The sequence below is a fragment of the Xyrauchen texanus genome, chromosome 11 (genome assembly GCF_025860055.1).
Source record: "Xyrauchen texanus isolate HMW12.3.18 chromosome 11, RBS_HiC_50CHRs, whole genome shotgun sequence".
Taxonomy (NCBI): Eukaryota; Metazoa; Chordata; class Actinopteri; order Cypriniformes; family Catostomidae; genus Xyrauchen; species Xyrauchen texanus.
In genome coordinates, this window is record NC_068286.1 from 10,237,567 (window position 1) to 10,251,612 (window position 14,046).

Consider the following 14,046-nt stretch of genomic DNA (forward strand, 5'->3'; position numbering starts at 1 on the left):
GGAAAGTGGGTATGCCCTTACATTCGACACAGACTGTGGTTGGGTATTGAAGGCTTTGGACAGGACATGGAAGCTCCTATTGGGTCAAATGAGGTGTCAATCGAAAGGTCAGAGTGCGTGCTTCCATTTTGATACCGGATATAGGAAATGTTTACATCTGAACTGAAGTTATTACCGATAATATGTGAAAGATTACGTACAGCTGCCAGGTGCTTTGAAATGATGCAACAAGAGTCTGTGGATATTTATTGATGTAATAATGTGATTTGGACTAAACATTTTACTTGATTTGATCGTTTGGACATTTGACAATGAAACAACACCGTTTTTGTCGGGAAGTTACGGATCAGTGGAATACTATGAGGCTTCATAGGTGAGTTGCCTAAATTTTGTTATTGGTTGTTTATATGTTGGTGGTCTGACAAAGATATAGATTGTACCTGCTGTTGTGATTGTATCTTAAAATGGTTTATATCAATAGAAAATCAAGAAATGTAGCTTTCCAAAGATATGTGGCATGTGTACCAATGTACACACAGCAGTTTTGTTTATCGCATACTTTTATTTTGTACATTTAAGGGCCCGTCCGCGGGCTGTCTCAGTCCATAAAGTTAATGCAGTTCACAAATGTTCAAATCACAAAATGTATGCTTGACTAGAGCATACATTTATTCCAGGGCTCGACATTAAGAATTATCATGTGCTTGTCCTCTGGACAATTAAATTGGTCATTCACTTGTCCGAGTGAAAAAGTTACTTGTCCGGAAAGAAAAAAAGGATATTTACATTACATTACAATTTGTTGTATATTTTTCTAAAATGATGTCCGATGCCCAACCTAATAGTGTACCTGTGCAATCAACTAAATTCTCTGTGACAAAAATGTAAACTGCACTGTAGAGGAGGAGTTTATTGTCATATGGTAATTATTTGATGTTTTGTATGGTTGTCAAATAAAGAAAAGCCTCCATCGCCACGATTAACAGCAGGTATGCTCACACTTCATGGTATAAGATGTACTTTTTCATCATATTATTGCAGCAAGATCTACCATGTACAATAAATGCTATACATTATCACAATACCAACATTTAAGTAGTCTGTAGTGAAATTTGATGATTCTCAATACCAGCTTTAATACCACAACAAATAATAACACTGTCTTTCACTTACCCCTTCAAAAATCCACTTGTCCCGGACAAGCGTTTATGTCGAGTCCTGTGAGCAATTTAAGAAATGAAGCAAAAGTGGTTACCTGTGTTGAACGTGTTCCTCAGATGCTGAAAATTGTTACGTTGTCAGAGCTGCTGGTAATAATGTTAACATTAGATAATTGGATGCGTACGTGTGTGAGAGAGCATGCGCGCATACAGCAGGGGGGGCTGACGCTTTGCCGAATCACCGCTGCAAAACACAGTACACGTAGCTCAGTGGTAAAGATGCTGGCTACCACCCCTGGAGTTCGCTAGTTCGAATCCCAGGGCGTGCAGAGTGACTCCAGCCAGGTCTCCTAAGCAACCAAATTGGCCCCGCTGCTAGGGAGGGTAGTCTTTCACATGGGGTAACCTCCTCCATGATCGCTATAATTTGGTTCTCTCTTGGTAGGGCGTGTGGTAAGTTGAGCATGGATGGCGTTAAGCCTCCACAAGCGCTATGTCTCCGTTGCAACACGCTCAACAAGCCACGTGATAAGATGTGCAGGTATTCCTCCGCCACCTAGATTGAGGCGAATCACTACATGACCATGAGGACTTAAAAAGCACATTGGGAATTGGGCATGCCAAATTGGGAGGAAAAATGGGAGAAAAAAGTACCTAGAAATAAAAAGCAAGACTGCTGTTTTTTAATACAAGTTTGGCAAAAAAAAGATGCAAAGATGACTTGTTGAAAAGTAAAGGTTTTAAGAATTAAGTGATTAAACACCATGTTAATGATGAAATCCATTATTTCTGGAAAATAATAATAACAAAAAGGAAAACATGATTTGGTAAAGAATAAAACCGATTTCAATAGTGTCCTTCTTAAAACATGGATTTCTTTTCATTTATTATTTACTTTTGAAAAGTACCTTTTAAAAATAGGCTAAACGGTTGTGTTCAATAGCACATTGTCATATTAGCTTATTTATGCTGTAGTTCCGAAATTGGTATGGAGAACTGTGAAATTTCACTGGTATCGTTTCCAACTACTGAAATTTTGGTACCGTGACCGCACTAGTGGTGTCTATTGTGTTTTTTTTTATCAAAAGCTCCTATTATAGCTTTGTGGGTTTTAACTTTTACTCTCTGGTCTGTAGCTGATCTCATGTTGTAACATGATTGTTCTCTGTTTTGATTGTCTTTCTTTTAAATTACAGCACATATATACAGTAAATTTGGCTGCTTTACTGTTATGAATCACTTAAGTGATGATTCACAGTAGTAGTGGACTAGCTGTAATCTTGGGCCCAGACATTTGCTGTGCATTTGTTATGATTTTCTTGGTGGTTGCTAGGGCATTGCAAGGTGGTTGCTAGGGTGTTCAATGAGGTTACAAGCTAGTTCTTCATTGGTGTTCTGAGAGCCTAATCCATGTCTCTGACATTTTGGTCCCTAGGTATGGCTCCAATTACTCCATTTGGTTTCCCATTTTGTTCTACCCATTTGCGCTGAAGAATAATCAAAGGGACGTCAATGAGTTTGCAGGATAGTGTATGAAGCCAGTGCAACTGCGCAAACTGAAAGATTAGAAATGACTAGGCTATAGTGATTTGTGTCGAATTTAATTGAAAACTATGTGAGTGGCATGGGAGGATTTTGAGCAACCTCCGGAGTCATGGCTGGACAGACAGGGTGGCGGCGTGTGTAACAATTCTCCATTTTTTTTTAATGCGATGTGTTATCTTGTCTGCCAGATGCATCTGGTGTGCATATTCCCCAACACATTTACTCACTACAAACATTTTCAAGTGCAAGACTATTGTCTTAACTCATGCTGTGATGTTTGAATATTAATGGGCCACCCACAGATTTTGAGATGGACAGTTGAGGTTGTTCTGCAATTTCATCCTGTGAATCAGATAAAACTAAAAGGAGCAGCGACAACTTTTCTGCCCTGAGCTGAATTTCTCTTAGGCTGCTTTTTTTTTAAACATATTTTAATCTTGTTAATCAGTGCTTGGCAAGACATGCACAAATAAATCTGCTGAAACTATCATATTGTTTGAGTATTTGATATTAATCATCCAGAGCTTTCGTTTGCAGTTGCTGTCTTGTTATCGGATTAAGCAGTACTTGGAGATTAAAGCTTGATGAGCTGTTAGAATCGATTTGAAAATGGAGACCTTCAGATTCTATTAGAATGTTTATGTGATACTGTGTGATTTGTTAATTCATTGGGGGATTTTTGTGCATGATGAGTTCAGTTTAGGTGCTTGAGCGTTATGGAGATCTGAGAGAAACAGCAAGGAGGGAAAAATACAAGGCAGTATCGATGCTTACTAAAAGGAGAGTATGGTAATTGGAGGAGGTGACTAGAGTTTCTCCAACTGGGTGAGAGGATGTGCGTTTGTGTGGATCATGTGTGCGTGCAGTACAACCACATGGTGTGTTTGGAATTTTTGTCGCCTAAAGGGCTGTGTTCATGAACTCTCTCCTTCTTGACAGTTGACCTTTGTATCTTGAAGCTGGATTTGGACGGTACTGAATATGTTGTTGCGCTCCTTTTGTTGTTGTTGTTGTTTTTTTTTTTTACTGTAGTGCAAGTTAAATTCCACCTTTTGAGAGCCAAAATCATGCTAAAATAGGGTTTGAGCCTGTCCTGAATTCTCAAATATGTTCTCTAACTTTCTTTCTCTCAGGTCGGTGATACTAAGTGAAGGGCCGTGTAAAAGAGGGCTGTAGAGAAGACCCCACCGTGGTAAGTTAAATGTCCATCAGTGATATTGATCAAGATTACAGTTGATTTACTTAATAACGTAGCAAAACAACTCTACTAAATAAACATAAACGTGAATGGATTGACTTGGTTAACTTGGGTCCCCAAAGACTTGCATAAGTGCCGTGATATTTGCTTATTACTTAACAAGAAATGTATTTATAATTTCTATACATAATGGTCGACCAATATGGGTTTCAGGGCCCAATACTGATATTAGAGTGCAGGGTGGCCGTTACATACATAAAAGGAATGCAGAATTTGTTTCAGATGCATATACAAATTTTGTGTGCCGATAAATTGTCTGATCATCTGCTGATGTAGATAATTTTTTTTTTTATGCTTCTGCACATTAACTGAGTTCTAAATAGCCTCTTCTTAGGCTAACTTTAAATCAGTAAGAATTCTTGATTTTTTATTTTTATTAACTGAATTCTGAATGAAGCGTTTCCCTTTTAGGTTTTAAAGGGTGTATAATCAAAATAATTGAGTAAAAAGTTATAACTTTTTATACTTTTTGCCCCCAGTAAAAGTTTTTGCCCCCAGTAAAAAGTTATAACTTTTTACTGGGGGCAGTGGGGCAGTGGTGGCTCAATATTTGAGGCTCAGGGTTGAGGCTCAGGGTTACTGGGTTGAGGCTCAGGGTTGAGGCTCAGTGGTTGAGGCTCAGGGTTACTGACCAGAAGGTCGGGGGTTCAAGCCCCAGCACCACCAAGATCCCACTGTTGGGCCCTTGAGCAAGGCCCTTAACCCTATCTGCTCCAGGGGGATTGTCCCTGTAATAAGTGCACTGTAAGTCGCTTTGGATAAAAGCGTCTGCCAAATGCATAAATGTAAATGTAAATGTAAACTTTAGTTCCACCTTGTGAAATTCTAGCAGTGCAAATCTTACAAATTACAATTCACCCAATTAAAATGCCACACAAGAGGCTTTCCACTTTCACACACCGCACAAGTTGTAGGCTAATTGTATAACATTCCCCCTTATAACATTTTCCACCCTCTTTTGACAGGAAATAATGGGCCCTGATTATCAAGTGATTATTAAGTGATTGGTTATACTGGCTAATAATAAGGTTTATTGACAGCAAATGTTTGAGCAACCAGACATAACCTTGGCCTAACTAATGGTATACATTTGGGGCAGCACCAGGGTCAGAAATGAATGGGGGCTCAGCCACTAAAAGTGACAAAAATTTTGTCAAAATTAAAAGTTTGATGTCTTCTGTATTATCTGATATTATCTGATATATTTCTCGGCCTAGGTGTTAATAAGTTAACACTTGTGTTAATATGCCAAGTGGACACAATTATTGGCCCTTTCAGATAATCTCACAATGGCTAAATATTGGCTGATTAATCGATATTTCGAGTGCTGCATTAATATGTAATGTACATAATACAGTAACTTTGCTGTAAAAAAGAAAGATACACATGAGTTTTAAACACGTGGGTTACTTCTAAATAATTTTAATGAGTTCTAACAAAAAAATGAATGTTTATTAATTTGCACTCAACCCCACTCTGGTCTTCCCTTTCAGCTGTGTGTGTGTGCGTGCGCGTGTGTGTGCGCGTGTGCGTGCGCGTGTGTGTGTGTGTGTGTGGAAGGGGCTCTCCGTCATGGGTGTGGTAACGTGGCTGAAGAGCCTGTTCATCCTGCAGCTTTTGATTGGCTTTGTTTTTGTGGTGAGCGGCCTAATTATCAACTTCACTCAGCTGTGCACCTGTGTGCTGTGGCCCATCAACAAACAGCTCTACCGCAAGATCAACACCAGACTCGCCTACTCTCTATGGAGCCGTGAGTACTTTGTGTGATACTCAAAATGCTGTACACACAGTTTGCAAATGTGATGTTGACATGTACTGCTGTGCGAAATGCTATACTACCATCTAAAACTATTTTAAATGGCATTTTATTACTTCTGTTATAATAATTATGTAATGTTTAATGACCACATATAAATTGAGACTACATGTAACATTTTTACGGATAAAAAAAATTTCAATTTTAAAACTAGATGGGTAAAGTTTGTCAAGACAAACTTTGATTTTGGCTTGAGAAAGTCTTCGTTTTAAAAATTAAAAGTGCACTCAAATGCACCCCTCCCTTCAGTGCTCCTGTGGAAGCTCCACCCCCCAAATTCATGCACGTGAGACGGTTTTACACACACCAGCTCCAGACACTCACAACTCTCCTGCTACTAAATCTAACATCACAACAGCAGCATACATGGGTTCTGTAAAACATAGCAAAATTAATGTTACTCCCCTATTGAGAAGAAAAAGGGCAACTTCTGCATCCGTCTTCAACCTTTTACGCCAATGTTGACGCAACTCCTAGCCCTCGACTTATCATAATCCTTCTTTTTAGTTTATATTTGTCTGACCTTTTTCTCTTGGTCTGTTTCTCAGCCATTTGACCTCCTTGGATTTTAGAAAGTTCGCATCAGCCAGATTTGCCATCGCTCTTCTGATGAATTTCCCTCTCGCTCTGCCCCACCCCCCATCCTGTGTACGTGCAAGAACCACCCCTGTTGCTGATTGGCTGGAGTAGTGTTGTGTGGATCGACCCAATCCACTTTGTTTTTGTCCCATTTACAGAGCCAGGGCTGTGAACAAAGAGCGAACACTAGATTTTTTTTTTTCAGCCCACCCACAGAATAGAAAGCTAGCAGACTGTGAGGAGATATTTGCAGAATTTGACAAAGTGTATTGGATTAGAATTACTGAGTGCACCTTTTAAATTTGATGGTTATACAGACATTATAGTAAGACAAACAGCTAGATAGTCAGACAGACTGTCACATAGTCAGAACAAATCATCAGGTAGATAGATATATTAATAGATGGAGAGAGAGCAACTTAAAGCAGGTCAAATGTCATTTGTAGGTTTGTTTACTTTTTGAATTTTTGACAGCTGCAGTTTGAACATTCTGTCAATGTTAGTCTTTGGGGGTTTTTCCCTTTTTTTTTTCTTTCTTTTTTTTATTATTGTCCGCTGTGCAAAAAATGGAAGTCTGATCGGTTGGAAAAGACAGCACACCATTTCAAAACAGTCTGAAAATCTGTGCTGAGTTTTGTGGATTTTTAGTTGAAGATGATTTTGATGATAATAATAATAATAATTAAAAAAATCTCAGACTATGCTATGCATGCTATGCTGCAATTACCTATATGCTTTTATTATTGTTGTGAACTGTGTTAATGGAAGAACTTATGTTTAAGTGCTTTTATATGCTTTTAGGCCAAATTTAGCTTGTATTTCCTTTTGTTAATGTAATCTCATAAAGCATTAACGGATAGATATCAGGATTATTCATAGCTGATATCTTCAAACAGGCACAAAGGAGGGTTTTTCATCTCTTTGGCAATATGTAAAGTATCTTAGGATCACATTTATTTATTTGCCATTATGAACTGTGCAATGCGAGTTGCTAGATGAGCAAACGTCATAAAAATTTGAATGCAAATTTCGAGGAATGGCGGCATATATTTTATTGTTTTGCTACAATTATGTACAGACTTTTGTACATTAGCAGGACCTGTCTCTGATGCTTCATGTATGGAGTTGGGGCAAAACATTTCAAGTAACGTGTTACATAATCAGGTTACTTTTAAATAAGGTTCTGTTTAATTTATTTACTGACAAATACATTCAAAAACCAATTCAATTGCCTATAACGTAGTCAAATAAAATTACGCAGAGCATGTGACCCAGTGTGTGTACTGCCAGCAAGCACAATGCAACAAAACTAGCAATCTCAATGTAATTTATTTCTAAATCAGTAATTTGCAGTATTATTTTTGAAAGTAATCTTCCCCAAAACTGTGTATTAAGATTGTAAGAATATTGTTAACATCGTTATATTCAAATAAAAAATTCTCTCTCTCTTTAAACACAAGAGTTGGTGATGTTGTTGGAATGGTGGTCTGGCACAGATTGCATGCTGTACACCGATCAGGCCACGGTGGATAAGTTTGGTAAAGAGCACGTCATCATCATCCTCAACCACAACTATGAGATCGACTTCTTGTGTGGCTGGACCATTTGTGAGAGATTCGGTGTGCTGGGGGTAAGTCCTGAGAAACAGTAAGGCAACGTTTGTGAGAGCAAAATAAGAATGGCCCTAATTTTGAGGCGTAACGGAAATGCATAGGGCATGTGTAGGCCTGTGCCTCAATATCAAGTCCTGAGAAACAGTAAGGCAACGTTTGTGAGAGCAAAATAAGAATGGCCCTAATTTTGAGGCGTAACGGAAATGCATAGGGCATGTGTAGGCCTGTGCCTCAATATCAAGTCCTGAGAAACAGTAAGGCAACGTTTGTGAGAGCAAAATAAGAATGGTGCTAATTTTGAGGCGTAACTGAAATGCATGGGGCATGTGTAGGCCTGTGCCTCAAAATCAAGTCCTCTGACTACATATAAACAACATTATCACTAAAATTTGGAACCATATCAATGTCTGATTTGAGGCACTATTCCTAGGCACGGGCTTTATTAACAGCCACTCAAATAGCACTCATATATTGAACTTGTCTTGATAATCTTTATATTGCATTAGGTTTGAGTGGATGGTTTGAATCCTTCTCTTTTCCTCTTTCCTTCCCTCTCTGAATCCTTATTTGCATCTCTCCTCATACTCTCTTTCTCTAGAGCTCCAAGGTCCTGGCTAAACATGAACTGCTGAAAGTGCCTCTGGTTGGCTGGACGTGGTACTTCCTGGAAATCGTGTTCTGCAAAAGGAAGTGGGAGGAGGACAGGGAAACTGTCTTCAGCGGGCTGAACAGTCTCAAAGATTACCCAGAATACATGTGGGTGAGTATACTAGCCAATTAGGATAATCCACTGAACTGATAATTAGCCACAGTCTTGAAGAGTAATGCGTTTTCTATTTAACATACAGATGTCCCCATTCATGTACATAGTAGGCTCGGGTATAACAGATCAAATTAAATTAATTTCTATGTGTGTGTGTGTAATTTTGTCAGTTATGTACCTCTAAGAGATTTTGCCAGATATTTGTATTTTTGCCAGTGTATATTAAAAGTATGTATGATCACTATTCATTGTTTATATTTGTAGTAACAATTCATGGTATATTTAATTTTTGGCAATTATATACCTCCATAAAGGGAGATCTTGCCAGATATTTGTTGTATTTTTGCCAATGTATATAAAAGTATTTAGCACAACTCATTGTATTTGTTTTCTTATAACAAATTCTGATGCTACATTTAATTTATATATATATATATATATATTTAAGAATGAGTCTCTTGTTCGGTATGTGTGAAAATGTAGTTCAGTGTTTAGTTTTAGTCGTTCTTTTTTTGTGTTTTATTCTGTTTTGTATATTATTTCAATATGGGTCAGTATGATTAGACAGACCCCCAACTCAAGTTTCCATTGGCAACAAGAGGCCGAGATTACAGAATGATGGGATTACTCTGTTTAACACTGACCTGAGTGTTACAATCTTCTGTGTTTGTTTGTGTGTGTCTGGCAGTTCCTGCTGTACTGTGAAGGAACAAGGTTTACAGAAAAGAAACATCAGATAAGCATGCAGGTGGCTGAGAGTAAAGGCCTTCCCAAACTGAAGTACCACCTGCTGCCCCGCACCAAAGGATTCACCACTACACTGCAATGCCTGAAGGGAACAGGTTAGACAAATGCTCTTACAGTAACAGAGATGCTTTTACATGCTAAAATAATAAAGACAAACTCTCAGTGATTAACCAGTTACAAAACACACTAGAAAAGTAACACCCTTGAATGAAGTATGTTAGACTTTAAAAATGTAAATCGATTGAAAACCGTCAGACACCTGTTATAATGTGTCCAGATGCATAGGCAGCCGTATCATCGAAAAACCCAAAGGTATTGCAGGCTGCAATACTCCACTACATAATGTTGCTTGCAGTGATGCTGATAATTGTCTTCACTGAATGTACATATTCACAGAAGACTCTTGACCCATTCAGATGAGAGATTCTCAACACATTCACCACCTCTGAGGTTGAGGCTGTGACCTTAGAATAATTTTATGTGTAAATTGGCCGTAAACCAGTAGATACCAGTTATCTCTTATTTATGGCATTTGTGTCTCTCTCATAATCTCCATACAACTCCACAATATGATGTCATCACGATTAGAGATAGTGTTGCATTTTGGAACATCCGAGACCATTCCTCTTCATTCCGAGAGCATGCACACAAAAAAATATGACTCTATGGAAACATGCCCCGTCAGCACATACATCACATCTCCAACTTTAGATCTTGTGAATAATAATTAACCTTACTCTTTATTATACCTCATCTGCTGATCAGCTATCTGGCAAAATCCACTGTCAGTCGACCTCTAATCACGATACATGTCACTGGATGAAACTTGAAAACAGTTCAGTATGTCAGGTGATTCAGTACATTTATAATTTCTAAGTAGAATAAGTTTGATATTGCTTTTATACATAGTTATTTAAACAATAACAATTTTAAATCAAGTAAATTGCATTTAAGACACTATGTCCATTTAAAAAAAAAAAAAATGTATTATTATTTTGGCTCTACTAACTAAAAGAGTTTCAAATGAAGCCATAGCAACTGTTGCATGTGTCTCAAGAACTTCAGTCTGTGCATTGCCATCAGCTCTAATGGACCGCCGCTTGTCCAATCAGATTAAAGACCACTAACTTAAAGGCAACATTCACCCAAAATGAAAATTCTCTCATCATTTACTCACCCACATGCCATCCCAGATGTGTATGACTTTCTTTCATTTTCTGAACTCAAATTAAGATTATTAGAATAATTTCTCTGCTCTTTTGGTCCATTCAGTGCAAGTGATTGGGGGCCAGAATTTTAAAGCTTCAAAAATCATATAAATCAGCATAAAAGTAATCCATACGACTCCAGTGGTTAAATCTATATCTTCAGAAGCTATATGAAGCTATATGAGAAACGGATCATTTCGTGTTTTTGGTGATTCACATTCTTCATGCATATCACCTCCTTTTGGGCAGGGAGAATAATTCCAAACAAAAAAGGTAAATATTGAGCTGTTCCTCACCCACACCCATCATATCACTTCTGAAGACATGGATTAAAACACTGGAGTTGTATAGATTACTTTTATGCTGCCTTTATTTGCTTTTTGGAGCCATAACATTTTGGCACCCATTCACTTGCATTGAATAGACCTACAGAGCTGAGATATTCGTCTAAATTCATAATTTGTTTTCAACAGAAGAAAGAAAGTCATACACTTCTGGGATGGCATGAGGGTGAGTAAATGATGAGAGAATTTTAATTTGGGTGAACTATCCCTTTAACTGTTGCACTGTAACTAACTACATTGAATACTTGCTTGTCTGCTGGTCTTTCAGATGACGTCATTTAAAAATTGATGGTTACAAAATTCCCTGTTCTTATGAGTTCACGGAAATGAACTCTCAGGCTTAATTTGGCTGCAGATGGGGCAGCACAAATTTGTGCGTCCATTCTACATTGACTTCCATCATCCTGATTTTCAAACCAATTCAAATGTTCTATTTTGGTAGATTTTCCTCCTGTCTTAGTACCTTAGTACAAGTTGTTCTGCCATTAACACTGAAACATAATTTACATTTACATTCTAGAAATTGGGTAATTCTGTGTCAAAATTACTGGTGAAATAAATGCATAAATGATGATGAAAGCCAAAATCTTAAATGCAGTGGATACATATTTACTGGTTAATCCATTGTTTAAAAAATTTATCAGAGGAAGATTCTGAAATTTGATTGATTTGACATGGAATAGCCCATTATTTACTGTAATAGATATTTGTTATAGCTTCAACAACAAATACGGTTCAGTCAACCAGTTACACTTTATAGTACATTTATACACATGATCAAACATAAAGGTACTCTGCCTCCAGTAACACACATGAACATGGTTCTACCATGTTTTTGCACCAGATACCATGGTAATTTCATGCTTTTTGGACATGGTACATGAATAGAGTAATTATTCAGTTCCATGGTATTACCATCTGGTAAAATCCCTCTATCGTGGTACTGCCAAATTACTAGTCTATAAGTGTCTCTGTTTTTGTACATAAACAAGCACTCCAAATGTAATTGTTAATGCTGTTATTTTAACAGTAAAAGCGGTGTACGATGTCACGCTGAACTTCAAAGACAAGCAGAACCCCACCCTGCTGGGCATCATTAACGGGAAGAAATACAAAGCAGATTTGAGCGTCAGGTGAGTCGTGATCACAGCTGCAAGAGCTGATGTCTGTTCTGCTTTCTTTACAAAATGCAAGAATATGAATTAAATGTCTAATGATAAATCATGTTTAGTAGTCACTAGAGGCAAACCGACCAAGCGTCTGTCTGTACTGGTTCGATGTTTCTCAGTCACAAACTTAAAACAATTTGTATCTTACCGCTGACCTGAAATCTTAAATATTTGGGTTAAGGTTGTAACGGAGAGGATCTATGCCTAGTTAAGCACTTCCACACAGGTCTCTGAACTCCCCTGTCTGTTGCATGCAGTAATAGTGCCCTCTAGTGGTATGTGTAGTGTGCTACATTGATCCCTTGTTATGTCCGCAGACGCTATCCTGTTGAAGAGATTCCTGAGGATGAAAAGGAGTGTGCTCATTGGTTACACAAGCTGTACCAAGAGAAGGTCTGGAACTCAAAGTAGAAATCAAGATATTATTTAAAGGGACGGTTCGCACAAAAATACTCTTCCGTGGAACACAAAAGGAGATGTTAGGCAGAATGTTCGTCTTGGTCACAATGACACACAATGAAAGTTTCTGAGACTAACGTTTTGCCTAGCATTTATTTTTGTGTTCCACAGAAAAAAAGTAATACGAGTTTGGAACAACGTGAGGGTGAGCAAATTATGACAAAGTTATCATTTTGGGTAAACTGTCCCTTAAATTACCAAACGAGAAGCTTATTGCTTGTTCGAATTGTGACTTATTGGATAGGTGCAGGTTGTAATTTGTCCCATCTTGCTCTCTTTCAAGGATGCACTGCAAGAGTATTATCAGAAGGAGGGCTGTTTCCCTGGTCCCACCATTAAACCCAAACGTCGAGTTTGGACACTGCTGAATTTCTTATGCTGGGCTACAGTCCTGCTCTCTCCGCTTATTAACTTTGCCTGGGATGTCTTTGTCAGCGGCTCTCCCCTCCTCATCATTGGCTTCATGATCTTCCTCATTTTCGGTCAGTTTTGATAATGGGATATCGCCGTTGTTTAGAGTGATTCTTATTTTGTGACACTAAGGCCTGATCATGATTATTTGAAGTGCACAATACTTGCGCTTTTCAAATCAATCACATTTTTACTTTCCAAATGAGGTATTTTAACCCTTGTTTTGTGCTAACACATTTTGTGTTCCCGGTCAAAATTGACTGGCCCACTAAGAGTTTAGAAATTGCTCATAGTTTTATCAACATTATTTTAGTAATTATGTGAGTTTTTGTACTCCTTTGATGAACAGATATGTTCAATAATATATTATTATTGCTAGAAGTATTAATTGAACTGAGCATATACTGGGCCAGTTGGGGGGGGCGCTCATTGTGGAAAGAATTCAATAATAATTACATAATAAATTAATAACCACTTGCTTGATCAGAACTAAATAGGTGTCATTTTAAAGCATAGAATCTGGACTTGACAATGCATATAGCTGATCTTACCAATTTGTTAATAATGCTTTTTAATTTGTTTTGTTCTCATCATTTGCAAATTTGTAATCACAACAATTATATTCAGTGTTAGCAAAACCATAAAAAGATGAGATTAGTAGCTATGTGTTATATATCGTTTGAAAGGTCTGAATTACTAAAATGCAATGAGTAATTTAGTTTCACTAATAGGCCAAACTGCAGTGAGTAGTAGTGTATGAAAGGCACACATAAATATAATAAACAGGAGTGGCTTTTTTTCACGTTTGAAAAAAATGTATAACATAACATAGACAATGACATATTGTAACTTATAGCACACTATCTTGATTCAAATGTGTCTGAACATAATAGGATATGTAGATCTTGAAATATTCCTCAAAGAGTGTACATGGAAAGACAATGCACAAAAGGGTGCTCAACGTGTGTGCGTTG

The 14,046-nt window shown here is 37.7% G+C and overlaps 1 protein-coding gene across 3 annotated transcripts in view; it reads left to right on the forward strand.

Moving 5' to 3' along the window:
* Positions 1-14,046, forward strand: part of LOC127651974 (1-acyl-sn-glycerol-3-phosphate acyltransferase gamma-like) — a 40,122-nt gene that overhangs the window by 21,868 nt on the left and 4,208 nt on the right. For all 3 annotated transcript variants that reach the window (XM_052138040.1, XM_052138041.1, XM_052138042.1), the window contains exons 2-9: positions 3,839-3,897; positions 5,457-5,713; positions 7,819-7,988; positions 8,570-8,731; positions 9,423-9,576; positions 12,064-12,166; positions 12,520-12,595; positions 12,945-13,143. In XM_052138040.1, the coding sequence (XP_051994000.1) occupies positions 5,536-5,713; positions 7,819-7,988; positions 8,570-8,731; positions 9,423-9,576; positions 12,064-12,166; positions 12,520-12,595; positions 12,945-13,143 (1,042 nt within the window). In that variant the 5' untranslated portion in view covers positions 3,839-3,897; positions 5,457-5,535. The remainder of the gene's footprint in view (positions 1-3,838; positions 3,898-5,456; positions 5,714-7,818; positions 7,989-8,569; positions 8,732-9,422; positions 9,577-12,063; positions 12,167-12,519; positions 12,596-12,944; positions 13,144-14,046) is intronic.